General features: G+C 47.7%; 1 protein-coding gene across 1 annotated transcript in view; it reads left to right on the forward strand.

Annotated features, from left to right (window-relative positions):
* The window catches only part of C13H6orf132 (chromosome 13 C6orf132 homolog), a 99,004-nt gene that overhangs the window by 66,416 nt on the left and 6,875 nt on the right, over positions 1-25,713 (forward strand). The window contains exons 3-4 of the mRNA XM_069633295.1: positions 2,902-2,977; positions 9,134-12,629. Of these exons, the coding sequence (XP_069489396.1) occupies positions 2,902-2,977; positions 9,134-12,629 (3,572 nt within the window). The remainder of the gene's footprint in view (positions 1-2,901; positions 2,978-9,133; positions 12,630-25,713) is intronic.

The following is a 25,713-nucleotide window of genomic DNA, read 5'->3' on the forward strand; positions in this document are numbered from 1 at the left end:
TGTGCATCAAGGGTAAACCAAAAAGAGCACTGGCAATGCTAATAGGTTGGGCATTCGTGTAGACATGGGAAAGTCACATCTGTATTGGTATTAGCTGGCCATTGATAGTGCCAGTGCAAAATGGTTTGAGTACCTGAGCAGGTAATAGCTGTGTCTGTCAAATGCCTAAAACTTATACACAAGCCAAAACTGTTAGCTTTGCCAATGCTTGTCTTTAACAGAACTTCAGCGAAAGACACGCAGGGTGTTTTTAAATCGAGTGGCCAAAGGCAGACCTGATTAAGACATTTTTATTACACCAGTTCCGTGTTTACAACTCCAATGAAGTCATGAACTCTCAGAAGACTCCTTTGAGGAAACACTTGCAGGCACATTGAGGGCAAAGTTTGATGGCAAGGCGTGTTTAAAGCTAGCTCAAAGAGTTCCAGTGAGGAGGTGTTTTGGGTGAGCAGTGCAGGAACTGGGTGAGAATTGCCATAGGGATTAGCATGGCCATGAGAAGAAGGGAAGTGGTGACATGAGACATCTCATTCTCACAGCAGTCCGTCCTTAAGTGTGACGTTTCAGAAATGAAAGCAAGAGGTAGATGCTTGTAACATTGAAGCTTCACCAGAATAGTCTCATTCAAATGTGGAAAGATGTTAGGTGCCCCCACACAAGGAAGTTTGCCCCTCCCTCACAGCCTCTGATGTTAGCGCCTCTCCCAACATTTTATTTGTTAGTCCCCTCCTCCCTCCTGACATTTTTGCCTAGGTGCACCTCTGATGCCATGAACCAACCTTTTAATGAAGTGGCCCCCAGGGCAGCTAAACTTGGGGGTTGGGCTGAACACACACTCGCATAAAACACTTTCCCCCCCCATGCATTCATCCACCATTTACACAACTCCATACATTCGTGCATACATAAAACCAAACACAGCATTGACACAATCACCAACATGCATTCATACATACACATACTAATTTCATTTAATACACATACTAATTTCATTTAAATACACATGTATACACTTTTAATTTAAAATAAAAAACACCTTACCTCCATGCACTCCGACACGTGGACATGCTGTCTGACAGGAGAGAACTCGTCGCCTATCAGTCAGCTTGTTCACACTGACTGACAGGAGAGGAGTCCTCTCTTGTCAGTCAGCATGTCCACGTTGTCAGCTGAATAACGGGAGGCAGCAGAGCTCACTTCTGAGCCCTGATGACTCCCATTATTTTGCTGTTTGTTGCGGAGCCAAACGGCTTTGCAACAAACAGCAAAATCGGGGGCAGAGAGGAGACAGCACAGTCCCCCATGTGAATAATGGACACGGGTGGACTGTGCTGCTTTCTACTTAGGAGAGGGGGCCGCGAGGCCCCCCGCAAGTGCGAGGCCCAGGGCAGTTTGCCCCCCCTGCATCCCCTTCGTGACGGCCCTGTCAGCAGGGCAGCACCTTCCCATGGCGGATTGCTTTTTGAATGTCTGAGAGATGAAGCAGCGGTCTCAGACTGCCGAGTGTATTCAATACCTACTCTTGATGGAATCTAAGCTGCCACCCTCCTGAAAATTGGCCGGTTCTCTGATAACTGTGTATGGGGAAGGAAGAGATCTACACAAGCCAACTGTCTGACCCTCCCTACATTTAAGCGACAGAAAGCTGGCGGCTTTAGCAAACCCTGTTCTAACAAACAAACTTTGGAACACTCTGCCTCACACACTCGGGTCCGAACCCTCCCCTTTTGCCTTCAAATGCAATACCAAATTGTGGCTCCAGAACAGTGACAACTAGCACCGCTTCCTGTCCCATGTCTGCACTGCTAACTTAGCCACCCTGCATATGACGTATATATACTCACCTCTGTAAATATTGTAAATAGATACTATACGTTCCTATATGATTATATGATGTACAATGCCGCCATTTATATGTCTGCTGTAACCCCAAAATATGCGCCCAGATGCCCGAGAGCAAGGCACGCTTTACAAATAAAGAAATTCAAATTCAAGAGTCTGGTTGAGGTTGTCCATGCCTTGAACATCTCTAGATAACTCGGGCTCCTTGTACCCCTCAGTTTTCTCTTGTTTCGCAGAGCTCATGAGGAGCAATGCGTGCAGCAAAGAGGGGGAGCAATGCATCTTTATGCATTTACAGGTATAGACTTACTTTGTTGTTGGGGCAAAGATAAAATGAGGAAAACTGATGTAAATACAAAGAAGCAAATGCATAAGCGTTGCAATTGCACAGATGCTAAGGCCTATATCCTCTGCACAGGGCTACTAGCCAGCTCCTCCTACACCAGCTCACATATCCAATGATATTGTTTGTCTGTTCCCAAGAGGTTCGCTGTGGTGAATGGGTGTTGCTCTTTCTCTAACCCCCCATGTCCCCTACTCCATAACTGAACAGTGAGGAGGAAGAGATGAGCAAGGATGTGGGTGCCTTGGCGCTCATGCACACACTATTACCACTGTTGAGGTTTCTCCAAATAAGGGGAGCCTGCTTCATTCGAGGCCGGACCCTCTCCGGGGCTTATGTATTGGCCTCACCCCTTCAATCTACCAGGGAGGGTGCTGGTGGGACCCCATGCTATTCCTGGTCAAAGTTTGGGGTTCATCGGCTCCGTAGTGGGGGCAGAGGGCACAGACGTCGCTCCCATCTTGTGCAACACCTGGGTGGCGTCTTTGTCCAGGTCGCTGCATTCCTTCATTGGGAGACGCCACTGATAGCCATCATCGAGGCTGTTACGCAAGTGGCTGTAAAGGTGAGTTGTACAGCTCACGAGCACACTCTAAAACAATGCCCCCCTGTCCCAGGGAGCCTGGAAAGCAGCCGCCTGTGACGCGTGACTCAAGTGTATGCTATCGAGAACCCCTTTGATGTTTATTTTTTTTTATTTTTCTCTTCTCTTTCAGAACTCCCATGAGGTCCACGGATTGGCTGTGCCGACACCGTCGGTTCCTTTCGGCTTCGTGGACAACAGCTCAACAGGTAAACTGGGAGCGGTCTCTGGGCCTTTCTTTTGTAAGGCGGGGGTGAGGGGGGGAATATCTGAAGCAAGGCCGAGGCGTTCAAAGAGTACAGCTATCAAGAGAATAACAAAATGGCCGCTCCGTGTTGGTGTGGCAACTGGGCATTGCCAGTTTGCTCGGTAATGGGCATCAAAGTTCCTGTATTTATTGTGTTATTTGCACCTTCCACTTGGGCTTTTGATCGGGTATGCATGGGGAGCTGTGAAGGCAGGGGTGGACTAGGCTCCTACGGAACGCTGGAGATGTCCGGCGGTCCTCTTTTGTGTGGTATTTCCAAATGTTCCCATAGAAAAAGGGTTGGGCTTGCTGAAAATGTGTAACATGGCGCCACTTTGAAAATTATTTCCAGGGCCTCTTCTGCTTCCCAGTCCCCCCCCTGTGTGAAGGGTCTTTGTGGGTTGGTTACTTTAGTGATTGTGATTTTGCATTCCTCCTGATCGCGTAGGTTGCCTCCAAGTAGGGCGTAACTAAACCAGTTGCAGGCTGGAGCTGAGAGTAGAAGCATTTGAAAGAAAGATATTTGAAGATTTTGGATCAAGTCAACCCTATTGCACGCTGCCCACCAGAGCTACCATCCTCTCCTCTACCTCCCCCGCTACCCCAACGCTCTACTACTAGTACCCCACGCCCCTGCATGTGCCCCCTGCATCCATCACTTCCAGCTAGATCTGTGCTTCATAAATCCCAAGTCAACCAGATTTTCCATTAATTATCATATACTCTGTGGGTGTGAGACTTGCGCCCAGTTTTTGAGATTTAGGGGGGTATGCCCACATGCTTCAATGCTATATCGACGACAGTTGCCCATGTTGGACCCTTCTCTGCATATTGCCTACGCATGTTTATGTGGGGGTAGCCTGCCTGATCACCTGCCCTGCCCATACCCCTTACTCCTCCACCTCTATAACCACCCATAAAACTACCACAGTAAAATGTGGTGAAATGTCCCTTTCCAAAATGTGGTAAAATGGCAGCGGGGGTCTGGGGGGTGGAATACCATCGTGCACATCCTTGATTGTGGTACATTTCTGCTGGAAGTGATATGGCTACCAACTCCTTTTAAAAGCCATCATCATTGCCAAAGCCCGCTGTGTTGGCTTCTGTGTAGGCATGCGATGGCATTTGCCAGGCAGGGCCATAAATGGTTGTGCTTGGCCTTAAAATGGCAACAGCTGGAGAAGTGTGTATCTCAGCATATGATAGGTTATTTATAACCCGCTTAATACCCAGAGGCGGACCCGGGGATCGAACCTGTGTTGCTCTGCGGCGTCTTGCTTCCAAGACGAGCGCGTTCCCCCTGAGCTATCCTCCCGAGGTTAAATATGTTGGCCGTGCCTGGAAAACTGTCTATACGCGAGCCAAACCTGTCATCTTTGTCGGTGCTTGTTTTCAACAAGAGTTCAGTGCAAGGAAAACATATAAATGCAAGTAGCTGAAGGCACACTTGGTTAAGACATTTTTATTACACCACTAGTGCTTTTATAACGGCAAATGAGGCATCACATGTCAGCTGACTGCTTAGAAATAACACTGACATGCCAACGTTTGATGTTACTGCTGGATGAAGATGGCTGGGTAAATATCCAAACACCCACGGGATGTGTGTCCCTCCTCACATGACATGCGCCTCATAACTGCACGCCAATGCAATATTTTTGGTTCATAGGCGAGCACCTATCAGCCAATAGAAGAGGTTTTTGGAAGGTTGCCTCCTCACCCCCACCGCATTGTATATGAATATGGTGCTATACAGCCAGAGACAACACTTCTGCAAACATAGGCCGTTTCGTGGTGTTGCAGGGTTTCTTTCCAGGCTGGGCCCGTACATAGTACATTGAGGTCCCAGGGCAGGGGCCAAAGAGCTAAAGTAGATGTGGTTAATTAATTTATCAGTGACATTTCTTCAGCGTGCAACCTATGAACAGACGCAAACCCATCAAATGCCCACTTTATGTTAGCCCGAAAACATCTCCTGGCATTTCCCACTGTACTTTCAAGGAGCCCAACAAGAGAGAATGCGTGATAAGGTCACCTGCTTGTAATCATTGCTTGACAGGACCATGCAGGTTGTGCTGTGTTTCGCAGAAAGACTTGAAGTGTAGAAATAAAGCAAACCGTGACTGGAGAGCGTGTACTATAGAAATAAACTAAGCATTTAAACAGGAAGGCGGTTTATTGTGTGATTCAGTGTCTTGTCGTGAAAGACACGTTCTGGGGTTCAGGTGGAGAATGCGATAGAAAGGGACCCAATTTGTTATTTTTCATCACACTGGGTGTGTCATCCAGAGGACAGTGAACGTGATGGGGCACATCATGTAAGCAGCCCCTGGTATTACGATGCAAGCAGTGCCATTTTCTAATGAAATGAGAGAATATATATACATAGGGTTCCAGAGAGGGGGGGGGGGGGGGGGCCTTAAGAACCAGTCAGAGAAACACACGGGAAAGATGCAAATGTGGACACGGAGATTCTTGAAACATCACAGAAGGCAAAAAAGGGAATTGTCAATCACGAATAGAGTGGGACATTGCATAGTTTTAGTTGTTTAAGTCGCCCTGTGTGATATGATAGGTTATTTATAACGCGCTTTTCCCAGAGGTTTCTAAGCGCGGAACCGGGGTTTGAACCTGTGTTGCTCCGTGTCATCTTGCTTCCAAGGGGAGCACGTTGCCGCTGAGCTATCCTCCCGAGACATGGAAGCGATCCTGCTATAATCCTGTTGGAGCCATCCATTGACTGATGTGTCAATTACCAAAGGGAAAGGAGGTCAACCACAGGGTCAAACTGCTCCAGTAGGTAACAGCCTGCGTGTCACAGGTCTACGCATCAGAGGCGGCTCAACGCCAAGCTGTAAAGGTCAAGTTTGTTCATTAAACAGAAAACTTCGAATCTGAGGAATTCTGCAGAGGGATTCAACCAAAAAGTTCCAATTAGCTTCTTCAGAAGACCGTCATCCCGCCTCTGCTTTTTATTAGCGGAAAAGAGTGTCACTCAATATTTGTGAGGATTTAAGTGCCCCACGCATCTTTATGGATTTGGGCAGAAGCTTGCTGTCTTTTCTAAAAGTAGCTCTTCACCTTGGGAAACATCAAGCCCGCCCTTGGTGCCTGCATCATCTAGAGGGGGGGGGGGGGGGGGGAAGGTCACCAGCCATGACCAGTACCCTCTGGCTTAGCTCCTTTCCTAAATAAATAAATAAATAAAATAACCAATCATATCTACCGTACCCGTCTCTTTCCAGTCCTCCCCTCTTGTGTACTGGTTTGTAACCCCTCTTCTCCTTGCTGCGCCTCCACTGTTTCTTGGGCCTCTCTTGTCCATTCTTTCGCTTCCCCATCAGCATTGCTCCTACTCACCCAGAGCAGACTGGGGGTTGCCAAGGTGTCCCCCTCCCCTTGCACTTAAAGGGGAACCTTGGTGGGCGGAGAGGTGTCTCCAGCACAGAGGGCCTTTCGATGAGGCCACCTGTGTATGGTTGCAACTGTGACGATTCAACTTGCGGGTAACCAGTGGTCCAGGGATGAATATCGGTTTCTAAACCATCAATCAGCCACACACCTCTAGTGCACTAGAAAGGATCCGAACAGATTGGAATACAAGTAAATTAGAAGACCTCCTTGTCCAATTTTGGCAACATGGACGGAACGGCAGGCTTCATCTCTACAAGGTCGTGGATCGTTGTACAACACACCAAAAATACAATTATTACCCAATGATAAAAGGGGTTGTCCAGTCATAGTTGTATAAAAATGTCTACTTTATTATTACTACACCAGACAGTTCTAGCACACTACAATTACAACCCCTACTGTAAAGGAACACCGAGGACAGACAGTTTCACAAAGGAAAGGGATGCACTCTCGATTCTGACAGGAGGGTAGTTGCTAAAGCAACCAGTCTTATAGCTCAAGATTATTTGGTTTCAACACCAAAGGGGCAAAGGATCGTAACTGTTTCTAGGGGCCTTCGGATAAGGACTAGGGAGGCAGAACCACAATGTACCTGGTACTGAAGAAGTTCTTGGTGCTCGACAGCGGCGAGGCCATTCCAGGCTGCTTCACACCCCATGTTCCAGAGTTAGTGGCGGGAGACAGCTGTGGGTACCAGGCGGAAGGCAGTTTGGCAAGCGAGGCTGGACGGATGTCTGCAGCCTGCCTGGCGCGGTGGCTCAGGGCCAAGAATCGTAGTCTCTGTGCTGGGTGGCAGATCTCGAATGCTGGTCGCGGCATCTCGGACGGCTCTGGCGACTGTGGCCTGACAACAGTCAGCGGTGCAGCCAGATGTGGTTCGAAGACTCGACTGTCTCAAAATTGTCCTTAAAAAGATGGACGCTGGATGATGCTTCTGTGGCACTCTTAGCTTCTTCGCAGGGCTCGTGTCCTTTCAAGGCAGACGGGCCAAAGCTCAGGAGGGTGTCAGCAGGCAACAGTCTGGTCCTTTGTCCAGAGACTCTCCGCAAATTCCCACCTAGGACGCTTGCTGTCAGAACCTAGCAGGGCATGGTGTGTGTTGGGTGGGTACCGGTTCTGGAGGTGCTGGACGGGTCCTCCCTCTGTTTCCTGGGGGATGTTTAGGGGAGGGATCTTGCTTCCCTCTTGGAACTCCTGGCATTCCTTCACTGGCAGAAGATGTAAGGTAGACTTCAGCTTGGGTCCAAAAGAGTCCTTCTTCTTACTCCTTGAAAAGTCTTCAGATAATCTGATCAGTGAGGGGTTCAGCCCTCTTTTAAAGCCAAATGGGCACCAACGATTGGTGTAGGCTAAGCCCACCTTACTGGACCAATCCTGGGTCCCCACCAACAATCTAAAGTGATGCTTCAGGTCAGAACCAGGGCACTTGGCAACAGGGGGGAAGGATGACAACATATACTTCAACGTCCCACCCATCTTCCTGTCTGCTGTACATCAAAGTGTCTCCCTAATTAACTGAGCGCTATGCAGCGCTTGATCACAACATGGCCCTCCTTTGAAGTAGGGGGTTGCAGGCAGACTTTTGTCTCCTACAATTCATATACTTCCCTGCTTTGAAAGGAGTGGTTCTAGACAGGACATTCACTGCCCTTTCATACCAAGGAGGGGTGTTAGTACCAAGTTGACACACTGCATTACAAAGAGGTGTCTGGCGTTTGGTCTCCATTGTCACTCCCTGCATCCAGGCCTTCCTTAGGGCCTGCTAATTAACATTCTTCAGTATTCGCCGCCACCAGCAAGGTTTCACAATGGAGATGCAAATCCATGGGGCCTTGAAATTCTAATCAGGCTGCCCATGGCCAAAGGCTTTTGATGTACCTACGGCTGTCTGTCAGGTGTAAGCTACACATGGCATGGGAGGGCGGTGCTGGTAAGCTGTGTCCTCCCAGAGTACATGACTATTTTTCTGCTGTGCGGTGAGCGTGGAAAATGTGCGTGGGAATGGCCCATCATTCATTCTTTTTAAAAAAACAAAAAAGGCCCGGCGAGCGCACTTTTCCCGTGCGGATCGTCTTAATTCCTCACAGCAACAGAACGGAAGGCCTGGGAAACCTGGGGTCAACAAACTGACCATCTGACCATACATCATGGAAACACCAGTTGAAGCGTACTTATTCACTTGGCCAACCCATGGGAGGGAATGCTGGTGAATAAAAGGAGGCCTCCTCTGGGCTCTGTATCATAGAATATGTAGTGATACCTAGACCACAAGTTCACCCCAGTCCTCATCCAGCCTCTGTCGTGGGGCTCCATCACAACAGCCACTAGGGTCACCAGAGGATTTCAGATGAAAAACAAATGCTTCATACTGGTTTGATTAAAACAGAACCCCCTCCATTATCTAACTTCAGTGCCAGAGCAGATTTGTGCTGTGAACATGGTGTACAATTCAGCTGCCTTTTAGAACCTTTCGGTCAATAACCCTTTACTATCTCTTTGATTAAAGGTTGTGATTTGAAGCTTTAGCTACATTGGATCTCTACATAGAGCTCTGTTGTGCTATTTTTGTGATCGCCTAACCCTTGAGTAAGATATTTTGGAATGGCTTCTTTAAAATCTCATCTTGTACTTGTTTGATTTTATGATTGATTCTCCAGTGACCTTGCTCTGTTGTCTTACCCTTCTTTGTTTACATTTTACACAGGTTATGGCCAAAAGGTCAATGGAAACTATAGAATGTATAGTTCTGTGGGAGACTTGAGGTCAAGTCATTACTCGGATGAATACCTAGATGATGAAGAGTTTATCCCACCACCGCCATCAATGCCACCGCCTCCACCACCCAGCATGGCACCTCCTGCACCTCAAGTTCAAGAGAAACCACTTTCACCCTTCATCACTTCGCCTTCTTCACCAAGTCCACCTGATTTTATACCACCAACACCAGTTTCAGGTCCATCAGGAACTCCACCAAAGCCTCCTACTGTGGCTCCACCGGCACCTCCCCCGATGGCTCCACCGGCACCTCCCCCGATGGCTCCACCGGCACCTCCCCCGATGGCTCCACCGGCACCTCCCCCGATGGCTCCACCGGCACCGCCCCCGATGGCTCCACCGGCACCGCCCACGATGGCTCCACCAGCACCGCCCACGATGGCTCCACCAGCACCGCCCCCAATGGCTCCACCAGCACCGCCCCCAATGGCTCCTCCTCCACCTTCATTTATGGTTTCACAAGAGCATTCAGAGAAGGGCACTCCCGCAACACAACTAGTCAACCCGCCAAATCCTCCGTCCTTTGCTCCACCAGAATCACCAATGATTTTACCTTTTAAAAAGTTTATGCATGCTAAAATACAACCACAAAATGTCTCCAAATGGAAATCAGAAACCGGATTAGATATGTTGCAATCAAAGGCACCGACCAATGTAGTGAACCCGGTTTCTCCAAATGCTGTGCCTCCGTGTCCACCACTTAAACCGAAATTAAATCCAGATCCCCATGCAACGCTGCCAAGGTCATTCAAAGTTCCTCCCCCCGCTCCCACTAGAACATCATCGATCGCAGCAGAGCAAAGGAAGGACCATTCCTATGACAAGCCGGACAGCGAGCCACAGAAAGCACTGACTCGATCGCCAATTCCGTCGAGTTTTAACCCGAAAGCAGAAGCAAAACTTTTTTTCCCATCTGTCACAGACCACATCTCTTTCATTGAAGCGTTGAACAAAAGAAGATCTATGATTATGATGGAGGAGCCCACAAGCCCTACCAGTCTGAGCCCGAGCACCCCACCAAAGCCTGAGATAAAGAACCCTGTATCCACCTTGGATGCGATTCAGCAGAACCAGCAGCAGAACCAGAATGTAACCGTAAATTCAATTTCCACTGATACAAGGACACAAGCTACTGTGGAACCTCAAAATGTTGATGAAACAGAAGTTTCCAACCCAAATTCTTATCAGGGACCAACAGTGGAAACAAACCAGAAGCAGTCCAGTGGGGTTGATGCACTCAAGAAAGACCTTGAGAACCGGATGTTCAATAAAGGTGAATCGCTACAAGTGCCCCCAGGGCCAACTCTGTTCCCAAAAACTTCTGAGCATGTGAGCAGTGATGTGCCGACACCTGATGGTTTTAAATCTTCCAAGTTAATAGAAAAACCTCTCCCACCATTGCCTGCTCCGGATCGCAACATACAGACATTGCCTGATCTCACCCCCAATCCATTGAAGGATAAAATCTTGGACCCTGTAGTGGCCAGTCCACCTGATCAGTTTAAGGACAGCAATAAAAAGTACCAGGAGAATTCAACTCAATTCAAAAATAATCTTAGCAATGTCCTGTCTAGTCCCCAAAAACATGACAAATTAACAGAAGGGTTGATGCGTAGATTTATCATAAATGGAAATAAAGCGCCGGGCAACTCTGATTACGGCCTGGGAAACCGAGGAGATCCGAAAGTAGTAAAGCCTACGGTAAAGATAGCTCCCGTACTGCCATTATCCAGAGATACTGACAACAAAGGTGGTGTTTCCTTAACGGGGGACTCTATGCCTAGTAATACTGTAGATGATCTCATCCTCCCGCCTCCAGACTATTCACCTTCTAGTAGCACCCCAGCTTCACCTAGCCCAACGTTTAAGCCAAAGAGTCAGTTTTCTTCCACAGTGTCCTTGCCTGCTCCCACTGCCGTAGCTACTTCGAAAGATCTCACTCAAAATTCAAATGCGACTAACTTACAGCAATATAAGCCCCACCATGGAAGGCAAGCATCTATTAGCAGCATGGCGTCTGTAACCTCTCTTGCATCAACGCAAAGTGAACCAGCAAGTCCAAGTAAGTCCTGGGACAGCGTTTCTGCTTCTTCCAATGGTCCTCCTTCTCCTTCCTCCTACTCTGTCTCGGAGAAGAGTCAACCAGAAAGCACTGATCTGATGCATCCAGTCACTGGTGAGAAGGTCGAATCTGGATCCCCTATAGCCCTGCTCCTGGCTGCCAAAGAAAGGGCACAGAAAGCAAAGCTCTCCAAAAACATGGAGCACAGAAAACTGTCTGAAAGCTCTAGCACTGGCAAGCTCGAGAAAAGGACCTCCATAATTCCTTATAGCGGCTCTAAAGCAAACTCTTTTGTGGTTGTGCCAAAATTACTTCCAGACATGCCAGATGACAAAGGGAACACTGTTTCCACTGCATACAATGATAGGACATCAGTTTCAGTGGAACAGCAGCTTGCCGACGGTAAGCCAGCTGGGTTAACCAGCCCATCGGAAAAACTTTTGAACAGACTGAGTTGGCGGAATGAAGAAGCACGTCAAAAGGCTGATGGCGCACAGGCAGTAGAAGGCCTCGCGCAGTTGGCAAAAGAGAATACTGCAAATATTGGTCACGTGCATCCCAATAATGCATCAAATGTTCAGGTGTCCTCTTTCACCTCTCCTGCACGATTTACGGTGGAGGGCCACAACGGTAGGGGTAACGAGCATCCAGCGCTGGGTGTGACGAGTCCATATCAGAGCCTACTATCCTCTCGAGATGTGCTTACCAACAAAACATCAGACTTACAAATCTCCTCTTTTGCTTCCCCCACCCCATGTTCAGTCGTTCGTGATGATGACAAACAAGACTTCGACATTGCGATGATCCCACCACCTCCCGAATTTAGCAATGACCATGAATCGCCATCCTATATGGGCTCAGAAGAAAAACAGAGGGACTTTTACCCCAAGAGTCACTTCCCAGTTCGTGTCCAAACCTTTACCATCAAGCCAGACTCGAACGGTCCAAGGTATGACCACAACCACAGTTATGTACCCCAAGCCGCACCACTTTCACAAACAAGTTCAAGCCAAAGGATGAGCAATTATTATGCTAGCGATAATTCCCACAGCCTTTCCAGTGAACTCCAAAGCCGGTCTCTAATTAAGAAGCGTTTGTACATGCCTGAGCCCCAGGGCTATGGCCGGGCTCCTGGGGCAAGTCGATTCCAAATGTCGAGCGGCCCATATAACTCGAACATGGGACAGTACGGCTCTGCACACGAAACAGACTCACGCCGGTATAACACTGCATCGAGGAGTGCCATGCAGAGGCGGACGTCGATGGAGATTCCAGGCCGGTCCACGCTGCCTAGTTCGGTTGTCAAAGAGGTCACCCAAATTGCTCAGAAGCGGGATTATAGCTATGGCCAATCGGGAGCAAGGTATGTTTGTTGAGTAATGCTAAAATTTGTACTTGAAACTAATTGTAGTACTTGGTCTGATATCATGAAAATAACAATTGGAACACAATAAGTGCCACAAGGTGAATCTTCCACTGTCTACCAGTTGGTGTCGAACACGCATGGAAGAGCCCTTAACTCTTACATAAATGCCTGTACCGTGAAGCAACATTCTACTCCAGGCGAAATAGCTGGTCCAAATCATCCCTCGATTCTTCTCTTCCCCTTGTTGAGACCTTCTTTTCTGAAGTTGGCATTGATGTTATCTTTTCTAGGCTCTCCGTTATGGAACACATTGTGACTGTAAAGTTGCAGGAAGAACATACGTTGGTACCCGACGAGGGACAATCCGATTGTTACAAGCGATCTGATTGGCCCTCACCGGGTCGTTACCTGGCTGGGAAAGACTTACCTGAAGCGCTGCGTTCAGAGCACTGAGTCCCAGAGTTCCTTCCCTTTCTTCCCCAGCTGCCATGAAAATGGAGAAGGGACTGCATGTAGTCCCTTCTCCATGATCAGTGGCAGCCATTTTTTTTCTCCCCTCGAGTTGAGCAACTGGTTCACTACCGTTTCTCACCTTGACAAAAAATACAATTAGTACCCCGGTACGACGTGCCGGGGTACTAATAGCAATAGAACCCTTAGAGGGAAGCATTACCGGTCTGGTTATGCCCCCGGGCTACATTAAAGCCCTTGCTTCACTCTGGCTTTTAACTATCGCCCTGTGGGCATTACCAGAGCGGTAAACCCCTCCTCCACCCCTCCACCCCCTCTGGTTCTATTGCTTTAAGCCTAGCTCCTTTAAAATTCAATTAACCTGCGCTATGAGTGTCCTCGTGGGGCGCTTTATTTGTAATGTGTGCAGTATGGAAAAATAAAGCTTTGAAGGGTTTGCAATAGTGGGAACGAGGTTTGAAAATGTACATAGATTTTTTAAAGTTTTATGTAGTTGAAAGTCCTAAAGAAAGATGAGGGTCGTCCAGATTTTCAGTCCATCATTTCGTTAGATTTGTGATTTTCAGAAACCTTATTCGAAGCCCAAATCTTCAGGCACAAAATTCTGAAATATTAATCTTGAATTGGCAATTATTTTTCATCTAAAAAGAAATGTGCAAAAAATATATGGCTAAACTGAGGATTTCTAGTATATATGAAGCAGAACTTGACTCCTCAGTCCTGGTATATCCCAGGAACTGTTCTTTTGCTTAGATTGCTGGTCCAAAATCCCACCATAGTTCCTTGTCACATCAGTTCTTCGCCAGTGGGAACCAATGTATAAAGAACTTTGGGCACACTCGTTGCCGAAGCTGTATGGTTTGGAAGTTGCTCTTAGATATTGGATGGCCACTGTGGAACTGAACGGTTTGTGGACTTCCTGATACAGTTTACATAGCTATATGAAAATACTCTGGGCTAGTGCAGGGATTCTTTAATGCTAGATGCTGCACAAGGCTTACACAGTTCTTTTGAATAATGGTTCACTTGTTCAGAGGAAAAACAGATCACTGGTTTGATCAAAGGCAGCAGCTGGAGAAGGGGTTTTGGAGGTGGCACTAGTGCCATCCATCTCCCTTGGGGTCTTCCTCCCGAACCGAGGCCTCCGTAGCTCCCACTTAGTTCTACTGAACGTTAACCCACTACTGTCTAATAGCTGCCTTCAGCTAGGGATTCTTCTTCATGGCAGGCTCAACGACTCTTTCTGGGACTTTCTAACTTTCCCTACTCTATCCATTTGTTTGTGTGCTCTCCTGCCCTGCCTGCAGCACCAGCCTCTCCAGTGTGCTCTCCTCCCACGGCATGCTTTGGATCACATGCAGCCCTCACACCAAGCGCAACACTAGGTAAGGCCCTCCTGGCTTTATTTGTACTTTACTATCACTGATGGTGTTGCGCACCGACGTTTGGACACTGGAAGTCTCCCTGGGTGCATTTTTCCATTGGCACCGCGTGTTAACCCTTCATGTGTCTTCCCTTGTGCTTGGGGTGCCTCGTGGCCTAGGAGGCCTGGCATTGCTGTGATGCCCTCACCCTCTGATCATGGCCGCCACATTTTCGTTTTTCATCTGGCACCGTAGTGCATCTTTGCTTTCTGCTGCTGCCTTGGCCCTGATTGGCTACCAGACCCCATCTATGGGCCAATTGGGTGCCAGCAGGCTGGAAAGCCGGCCCACTGAACAAAGGCCCATGAGCAAAAGGCCCTGCTGCTCCTGTCCGCACTGGTACACTGCCATGCTGCTCCCACCCCACTCTTGCCCCCCTGATGGTTGTGTGACCCCCACCCTCTTTTGCCACCATGATGGTTGTGCTGTGCCCCCACCCCCTCTTTCCCCTCTGCAACTATTTTCGCTGTCCCCTCTGCTTCTCTGCCCTTATCGCTGATTTATTCTCTGTTCTCATCTCCTCTTCCTTCCCCTTTTCTCTGCCTCTCCTCCATCCTCTTTCTTTTTCTATGTAACTGGTTCCTGGACCTATTATGATAGTAACTTGTTTGTCTCCCCCCACCCTCTCTTACCTGTTATTTCCCTTCCTCCCCCTCCAGCACTATCTGAAATGTCGTCAGGCCTAGTACGGTAGTCGCCTGTCTGTTTCCCATTTACTTCCTATGTGTGTCTTAGCACTTCCACGATCTGAAATGTTGCTAGGCTGAGTACGATCGTTTTTTTCCTTCACATTCTTGTTGTTCATGACCTGTAAGAATGTTTTGTATTTTTCCTTGTTCCCTCCCTTGTCGTGAAGCGCTTTGAAACACATTGTGTATAGGCGCTATATAAATAAAGCATCATATCCTATTATATCATACCATATCAAGGAATAGGAACCAGTGGCTTCATTTGCTCAGTTGAATTTGGCTAAGTTCACTCACGCCCATGTTTACCACTTTGCTCTTACTCTTTCTATCTACCCCTACTCTTGCTCCTCATCCACTCCTCTGTCCCTCTGATATTTCACTCCTCGTCTCGACCTTTTCATGTTCCTTCTCACACTCCCACTTGCTCCTCCTCCCACACACTCATCCTCTGCTCATTCTGTTCCTATTCCCCCCTCTCACCATTATTCCCCTCAGCTTATCAGTACTACTACTCTTGTTTCCTCTACTACTCTCTTCTCACAGTACTCCTCATGCACTCCTGCTCGTCCCACCCCACACTACTACTACTCCCACTACCAGACCCTTACTACTCCACATGATACTCCTCCTCTCTCACGCTCCTGCTCCCACACTACACCTCCTACTACCCTATGTAAGGAACTCATGGGGGCAACAGTAAAGAAAGACACAACTGATCCCAGTTAAAGGGTGTTTAGGCCTTTATCTCACCCATTATAAAGTTCAATAATCTAAAACTAAATTTAAGATGGGAGCAAGATACAACCATGAAATTATAAGGCAGTCCTTGTGGGGTCTTGTTAAAAAAAAAAAAAAAGGGCCTATAGTAAAAAAAAACGAATGCTAATACTTCCTACTAAATTACAAAAGGAGTGTGGGATATTGTTCACCAGAAAAGAAAGAAGTGTTCACAAAATAAGTCAGGATGGTATGGCTGGGTCGCCCTTGCCCACTTTTGAAGCACGGGACAAGGCGGGACTCTTGAGTACAGCACACTTGTTGGCCTCGTCAGCACGGGTTCACAGTCCCAGTTCGACATCAAAAACCTTCAGAGGCTAAGTCTCTTTCCTGCTTAAAGTGTCTGGTCTTAGAAGGCTTGCTGATTCAAACTAATAAACAAAAGTACTGTGTTCTTGCACCTTGGGCGATTGCTCTTGGCCCCTCGGACCTCCCTCCGGCAGGCTCGGAAGCTCATTGCAACCATGGCTTTTCTCCATCGCGTTTACTACGTCCTTTCTTTTACACATTTCATGTATTAGTCATTCTCATCAGAAAGCAGGGTTTTCCTTCTCCCAGGTTTCTTTCGGCATCCCTCCGCCGGGTTCACACTTGCCTTATTCCACAGTTCACAATCTTATCAGAAAGCAGAGTTCCCTTCCCCTAGCTTTCCTCTGGCAACGGGTGAGAGGCTTTCGATTGTACAAAGGATTTGACTTGACCCTTTTTTGACCACTGTGACGCTGCCCGCCACCCTTTTCTAGGGCCTTCTCGTTCTTGTAATTTGTAAAATTAATCTAAAATGCTTAATAAAATGTTTGATTGAAAAAACAAACAGGCCCCAGTCAGTCTTTCGAATGAGTGCCCATGTGACGCTGGACCTCTCGGCACCTGCACCTCAACTGGCTTTCTTTAAAGTTCAAATGCACACATGTTTCTTCTCTTGCGTTCAAAATGTTGCTACTTGCAACCTTGGATTCAACACAGTTCAGTCTATCGGGTTCCTCTGACTGCCCAGCTGTGCTGAACCCATTGGCTTCTTTGATCTCTGGAGTCATGGATAGTACCACAGTAACCAGCTTGCCTCTCCGCCTGCATTATCAATGTGGGAGGACCCTGTGTACCATTGTCGTCTGCTGCTTCACAGGCCAGCTGTAACTCCAGGTCTTGTGAGTTCCTTTTCGGAGGCTTCACGAGTTTGAGTTGAAAAAGGCAAAAGTAACTCCCCCTTCATCGTCCTTCGAGGTCTCCCCGCCTTTCTTCTCCGTTTCAACAGCCAATATGGTGTAACGGCCTCCTCGTGTGTTCAGCCGTGTTTGAAGCGTGCTTCCGCGCTCCGCCTTTTATCCCTGTGGGGAAGGTAAAGGACTGTCAGGTGTGCGTGGTCATTTTCAATTGCCTTAATCTACCTGACCCGTGTGTTGGGACATGTCGGAAAAATGGCTCTGGTATTAGTCCATTCTCTGTTATAGTGTGAGAAAGTGTTTGTACAGGAAAGGGGGGGAGGGGTCAGGGTGTTGGAGCTTCTAAATATCCTACCGGGTAGGATGGGGAAAAGGTGTTACAGGGAAGGGGATACCATTTCTCAACCCTCGGTGTCCCACTGCCCAAATACACCTCACCCAGGATATCCTACACACACTGATCCACCCCCAGGAACTGGATCCAATAGAGATGGCCATGTCCTGGCCATCTGGACAACAGATCTCCGGGGACTTGTGGGCAAGACATCTTTTGGATTTCTCACACCTACTACCACTTTCTACAACTGTATTGTCCTTCCCCTCACCCAGCCATTTCCCAAACACTTCTTACACAAAAAAGAACCCCCACTTGCTTCACATTCACGCTGCCTTACACCACAGTACCCTAGCAATGGCTAAACCAAGAGCTTACCTTTTGATACAATTGCCTCCGCACTCCACCTCTTCCTCCTTATTCCTGATGGTCTCTCGGTTCTCCTCCTCCTCTCCAGTGACAGCTCGTGAATTTCTTAACTGGAGGGGCATAAACATTTGTTCCAGATATTCCAGAGCAACCGAGCATAGCAAAGGAGCCCACACCACCAAAGAGGTGTTCGGGGGGGGGGTTCTCCCCCGTGACATTATTTTTAAAAATGGGTGAAAATGGTGCATTTTAGAGCACATTTCTTACAAAAATTGGATAAAAAAGCTGAATAGTTTGCAATTGGGATTTGTAGGGTAACTCATGAACAAAATCAAATAGATGCAAGCCACCAGCAGTGCACAGGAGCATTTCTCCAATACATTTTCAAGATTCCTTTTACCACAAAATGTGCCAGTATAAAACATTTTCACACTGGCTGAGCCTGTACATTTACATGTGACTGCAACATTATACCCCATTATTCCCTTATAAGAACATACTCCTTTGTGCATAATGCCAGTAATGGTACTATAGGAAAACATGTCCATCTTTGTTCTGCCAATATATGGCAGTATCCCCACATAAGAACCTACTCCGTTTGACTTTACCATTAAAAATGCATGCCACAATAAGAAGTGGCTAGACTGGCTGCATTAAAATGCAAGTCTAGCTACATAATAACACTTATCATGCTTGCATTATCAGCTATGCAAAGTAACCAATTCCATGCCTGTTCCATGGTGTGCCAGTGGCTTGCAGTCAGACATAATCACATTAATGATGACATTGATTGGGGGGCCCAGGGTAAAGTCATGGCATTTTGTATTGGGCATATAGGCCAAGGTAAAACAGCCATTCCCACTCCCTAGCGCCTCACAGGCACACATTAATTGTGTGCTTGCAAGGTGCTGGCGGGCCCAGCCATGGTATTTTGTTTACTGAGCATCTATCAGATGCCCAATAATAAATGCCATTTCTTCCCCCGTTGCCCTCCAGCGCCTCACATGCACAGATAATCAGTTGTGTGTACATGTGAGGCACTGGGGGGCTTGGGGGTTAGCCTTGACATTGAAATCCCAGCAGACTGGGCTAGTATTCTTTACTGGACATACCCAGTAAAAAATGCCATGCTTGCCCCTGGATCCCAGTGCCTCACATGCACACAATGAATGTGATTGTGTGTATACCAGGTACTGAGGGGCACTCGGGTAAGGCATGTTTTTTTTAACTGACATCTATCATAGATGGCCAGTAAAAAAAATAAATGACATGCCTGTCTCCATGGTCCTGAGTTCCTCACACACACAGTCAATGTGGTTTGTGTGTATGGCACTGGAGGTCCAAGGGGCGGGGGTGGTATTTTTTACTGGACATCAATCATAGATGCTCAGTAAAAAAAAATACAATACATGTCCCCTAGGCCCCACAGCGCCAAACGCACACAAAGTGATTGTGTGTATACAAGTCACTGGGGGGGACGAGGGGGTAGCTGTGGTATTTTTATACTCCACATCTATCATAGATGTTCAGTAAAAAAAATACCATCCCTGTCCCCTGGCACCCACAGCACCTCAGATGGAGTTGATTTTGGTGGGTGCGAAGGGGAGAGGCGTGGGTGCGGGGGGGTTGTGCAACAAAGGCATTTTTAAAATGCCTTTGTTGTACAAACCTCCTACCCCCACTCGCCAAAATCATCACACACACACCCTCGTTGTTTCATTCACAGCAGTCACTCATAACACAAGCATACATGCATCCATACACATATTTAAATAATAAATAAATGAACATACAAACACTCATGTACACAACATGCACGCAGCAATCACGCTCTCATGCACACATGCATCCATCATAAAACATTCATTCACCTAACACAAGCATGCACACATCCATACACATAATTTAAATTAAAAAAAAAAACAGAACATAAACGTACCTTCTGCCATGGGCCTTTAGCTTCCTGGTTTCTGCTCACGCGTATAGGGCCTGAGCGTGGGTGACGAGACGCCCCACTCCAGCCTGCTCTGTATGTGCGAGGAGGTGCAGGAGCACCCCCTTGAACTACAGACATGCAGTTTCCCAGCCAGCATTTCCAATGAGCCATGCGAGGCTGGGGAAGCAAACGCCCCAAGCCTTGCCTGTCTCATTGAGCTTGCACGGCTATTGAACTTTAACTGTTAAAGGGAAACCGTGTTTCCCTCTGACATTTAAGAACACTCCCTCAGCTGAAAAGAACAGCTGAGGGAGTGCTCGTATTTTACTTGGCTGGCTCCTCCATATTGGGAGGGGGGGGGGCTAAGATCCAGTGGGTGATGCCCCCTCGCCCATTATGCGGACTAGCTATGCCTGCTCCTCTCACCTCCCCCGCCCCCCCCAAACAACCCACACTTCCTGCTTGCTTCCTGTTTAAATATCCCTCCCCTTGTGCTGATTGGCCAGCTATTCTTATCAATTTGGACCCTGTCTTCCCCTCTTTCATAGCCCAGAGATTGGTCCACTGGCCCTGTCCAATGCTTCCCTCTTTTTTACCCAAGGGTGTGTATATGCAAGAGAAAAGCATAAAGTGGGGGCTAAGCTCCACCCACTTATTCCACGCATTACGGAATGGCCAGGGCAGCGCTGGTGGGCTAGAGTCCAAGGCAATATGAGGGGGGCTGGCTTCATTTGCCACTAACGGTACCCCACTGGACTAACCATGCCCCAGTCTCCTGCCCATGTCCCTGGTTGGCTAGGGTGGACCCAAAGCCTCTGGCTGCGTACTGCAGGAGTTACTGCAGCAAAGTAATTGCACAGGCCCTCCAGCGCCGCTACCTCCTTCCCGGGCTCTTATTGTGGTTTCCACAGGATGCGTTGTTCACTCCATCCTGCTGGGTTATTCTTCTTTATGGGAGTACTGGTTTCAAATAATGTTGGCTGGTGGAACGGCGCTACTGGTCTCTCGCATTCACCTGGCTGTCTGTTGCTCTGTAAGGAACAGAAAAATACTGGTGAGCATTATTGGCAAGAGGCATGGTCTGAGACAAAGGTGTACTGCTGTAAAGCATATGATATGATATGACAGTGTTTCAAGGCGTGACGAGGCAAGGGAGGGGGAACAGAGGGAAGACGGACAACGATCCTACTAGGCCAGGTGTCATTCAGATCGCGCAAGTGCATAGGAAGGGGAAGGTGCAGTGCATGGGATAATAAAATACCCATGCAGGCACATGGGAAGGGGTACAAACTGGGTCCCTTTGTCCCTCGGAGCCGAGAGGGGCTCAGGGTACTGGCCTTATCATACTTGAAGATTCCTTGTGAACTGGATGTTCTACAAATAAACCCTGGACACAGGCATGAGAACATAGATTGAGTGCAGCTCATACTGTAAAAGCTTTGCTTGATAGTGTAATCTGTTTGTGTGAAGCGGAGGGGGTCCTCGTCAATACAGCTGGGTATGGGGTCTCTGAGAAATCTCACAAGTGTAAAGTGTTCAAACAAGGTGGAGAAAACAAAAAATTGACGGAAAGCAAATAATCTAAGAATCATGCGACCCACATCCCTTTCTGGATGGAGAAATCTGGATACGTCTTTCTAGAGTTTTACAATGGAGTGTTTGGGGCTTTCTGGTAGGCTGTCCTTGAAGAAGTTTTTTGTGTCCCAGATGATGGACACTATACATGGGAAAACCCTTTTTGACACCTTACTGAGCTGATGTTGAACCATTTGTTTAGTTTGTACAATTTGAGACCGAAGATTTAGTTGTCTTAAGCGGATTAGGAAAAATTCTCTAGTGCAAATTGATGAAGCCAATTCAGTTCACTTTCAGCCTAAGGATTTGTAAACACAAATTGACAAGTACATTCAGTTCTTTTACAGCAAACGCGTGCTTCGAGCCTTCAAGGATACACAACTATTTGCGTAACACTAGATACATTAATAGTCCTCTTCCTTTCCTAAGTTTTCACACAACAATGGGGAATTGATGGGGATATCGCGTAAGCATTGACACGTACTAGTGTTGGATAAGGATCTTCATCCATTTCTCCAAGACCAACCAAATCTAATCTACAAGCCAACATAAACTAAGAACGTTCCCAGACTCACTCAAGAAAAGCACCCGCGGGCAGTTTCATGTGCGTGTCGATATCCAACCTCCTCCTGTTCTCTACTTCTGCCACCTCTTCAACTTCCTCCGTCTCTCCAGTTTGTTCCAGTCTCCCACCACTGCCAAACTCAAGCTTCTGGATCCTCTATCCACATTGGCATCTCTGCTTTTTTAGTCCTGCCCTCCCCTCCCTGAATTGGGCTTCTGCTGAGGGTATGCACCTGTGTCTCGTCCATTGGGTAGGGTTGGAACTGGCTGAAACTCTTAACTGCACCGAGCATTACTTTTGGTCCCGGTGGTGGGGACTGGGCTCTGCCTTAATTTACCCTGTCTGCCACCCTGGATTAAAAATGTACCCTTTCCAAAATGTACTCTTGCCACCAGAAACCCACTCTTCCTGTGCAGGACCTCGATGAACTGTTCCCTTATCGTGTGATTTGTGTGTTAGAGAGGCTTCTAGTAGGGTGTATACGCTAACTGAGTGTCTGCACAATGTGAGTTTATGGTGAATTGGCAACATGCTATCCTCATCAAGGGAACGCTCTTCAGGGGACAAAGAATTGTAGGCCCATGCAGTTAAGTATCTGGCCAGAATACGTCAGCTTGCAATATTGCTTCAAGCATCGGTCTCCGTATCTCACACAAGGAGAAAGCCTGGTGAAAAACCTTCAACCATGTATCAAGTGTGGGTCTCATGAGCCCTTTGTGAGTCTCCCTGGGGCTTGGTAAGGCTTCTCAAGCATCCTGCTCTGAGTTGCAATTGCATCTGAACGGATGTCCATTAAAAAAATGCAAAAATGACCACCTTATTTATTTATTTTCTGGTAAAAATGCAGGGGGAGAATCTCTGCCCACCCCCACTGTACCGCTCACCTTAAATATTTCTCTTGCCCCACCCCTATATTTCCTAAAAAAATTATATTCCCCAAAATTTGAAAAATAGTCGCAAAAAAGATGCGGTCATTTTTGCATTCTGTGTTTTTTCTCGCGATTATTTCTACGGATGCCCATCGGAACATATACGCTGGTGGTAGCTGGTGAATGAAATTGACTCTGGCGAAAGGGAAGCATTTGCTCTTCCCTTCTAAGACTTTAAACGTTCCTAAAGGGGTCGCATAAGGCTTTCTTTGCATGGGAGAACCATGGTTATTCCGGCTGCCCTGAACCAAACTGCTAGTGGCCTGTGACGGGTCAGAGCATCCCAGTTTGTCCTATACTCGCATACAGAGTACAGGGAACGATCAAGGCTACTCTGCTTGTACTCTTCCCTGTGACTGGGACCAAAGCTGGGTGACCAGAGGTCCAACGCCTGGCCCCCTGATTCACCACCTTAGTGGTCCCCGGTAAGGCAGCGGACCTTCTCACAGCTCGAAAACCAAACACAATAAATCCTTTCACATCAATGTAAAGGCTGTGTGGTTCCATTCCCAGCTTCGGCGACCTCCATTTGTTCTCTACTGTAGCAAGCGCATTGACTATTTCACAATTATGCAATGGCAGTAGGTGCAATACTCCTTTTGCTGCAAGCCTCTTGGTTCAGTTACAGCTGACCTAACAGTGACCAGACTAGACTTTGGGGTATGCAAAAGAAATCACACCACCAAGGCTAAACACCTGAACCCACTCCCCTTCCCCAGTCGGGTTAATTTAAAAATGTCTGCCATATGTACAAATCTTTTTTTGGGGTCCACCAGAAAAAGAATGGTCTATGTTTATCACAGCACAAGTTTGGCACAGTTCAGCTTTTTTAAAGTTAATATAGGGGGTGGGGGGGTATGGAGTGCATAATGAGGGATTAAGTAAAGTAATTCTCTGAACACCCCCTACCCGGACCGTTCTCCCCTGTGTTGCTGTCTGCTGATTCGGGAGACTGGGTCGCTCAGCAGGTGTTCGCCATGCACAGGTTTTCGCTTGAATACCATTACACTCTGTGTCTCCTGCAACGGGAAGCTACTGGATTTAGTCATGTGCCTTCCCAGAATGCATTTCCTTCTTCTCAGCAGAAGATGTTTGCGTGCGGCGACACCATGCACCATCTAGCTCAAGCAGGTGCTGGAAGGCTCATTCCCAGCGCTGCCAAGTGTCGGAAGCACATCAAACCCTTGGCAGCCTTGTTGCCAATCCTGCCAACCACATGGGAAACATTGAATAACGTATAGCTTTGTTGCCATGTGCTAGGTGGATCTCGGCCAGTCTCGCTGATTGCCAGAAGCACATGACACCCTGGAAGGCTCTTTGCTAGGAGTTGAAGGTCGCGCTTCGCGTACCCATGACTGGTAAGCACATTGTATCCTTGGCGGCCTCGCTGTAGTTTGCCGAATCTCTCTCTATCTCCTAGCCTTTCAAACAATAGGCAACCACTTTATCCTTTCTGGCACCGTTTTGGTGTACTGGAATAGATTGTGCTCTGTAGTCAACCCAACAAACCCATGGTGCCACCTGCTGGCAGACTCTTCATCCACCAACTATCAGAAGCAGCAAGTCCAATCCATGGCAGTTTTCTTGCTATGTAGGCATTCAAGCTCCACACCCTTATTTGAGCAAGAGTCGGCCATCTTCCTCATTGATAACGGATCCTAGTTTTATGAAGACACACATCCTGAATTGTATGTTATGTTACTTGGCATTTATATAGCGCTCTATATATCATTGGTATGACCTCAAATCGCTGGTTGGTTGAACGCCCTCAGGAACCTCAGGTCAGTAGAGAGAGATGGTGTCGTAGGGTGCGTGGGTGCACCAGTTATGTGTGCAGCTGATGTAGTTGTCGGATGGCAGCTGCATTCTAGCGTTAGGTGTGGTGTTCGAGATAAAAGTTGGATGTGTTTGCAGTCAGGTGGTTGGACATCAAGACTGGGTTTGGCTGCGTTAGGTCTGAAGGACGCTTATGTGAGCAGCTATGCCGGAGTGTCATGGGATAGCTGCGGTTTATTAGGGTGATAAGGTGTTCATGGGGTAGCGTTTGTATGTGAGCAGCTAGACCGAATTAATCCGGGGTATAGCTGTGTTCTAGTTGAGTGATGGGGTATAGAAGAGAGTAAGCGTAGTGATGTGTAAGAGTGATGGTTCATCTGTAAGGCGCCCAAGACCAGGCACGTGAACAGGGTGGCAGGGAACACATTGAGACACGGACACATGGTGACAGTGGCTTGGTCTTATGGTGACAGGAGGGGGCATATGGATATGTGACAGCGGGGGGATAAGAAAGCAGAGTACAACATTGACACATGGGCATGGTGTGCACATAGGCGACAAGCGGGTTGGGTGATACATTGGGATACATAGCGACATCACAGGACCAGGGGGCCGGGAGCGCACCAACACATGGACACACAGTGAGAGTGGGGTGGGATTACAGCGATAGGGTAGGACATGGGGATGTACAGCAACCGCATGGGGAATAGGAAAGCAGGGTACACAGAGATGCAGGGGTTAGGGAGTAGGGACATTTCATCCATTCTGTCCATTCAATCACTCTATCCATCCATTTCTTTTATTTCTTCAGCAATTAATTCCAGCAACCATCCTTTCCAGCGATGCATTAATCAATTTCTTTCTTTTCTTCTTTTGTTCATTCAATTTATCAGAGCATCCATCGGTTTCTTCCATTTCTTCACTCATTCCATCCATTTGCTCCATCAATGACTTCTATCGCTACCATGAATTCTATCTCTTCCAGTGTATCCATCCCATTCATCTATTCCATCCATTCCGTTCATTCCGTCCATTAATCCATCAATTCCACATGCATCCATCCATTAGTTCTG

This window comes from Ambystoma mexicanum, chromosome 13 (assembly GCF_040938575.1).
Source record: "Ambystoma mexicanum isolate Mex_15411 chromosome 13, UKY_AmexF1_1, whole genome shotgun sequence".
NCBI classification, from domain to species: domain Eukaryota; kingdom Metazoa; phylum Chordata; class Amphibia; order Caudata; family Ambystomatidae; genus Ambystoma; species Ambystoma mexicanum.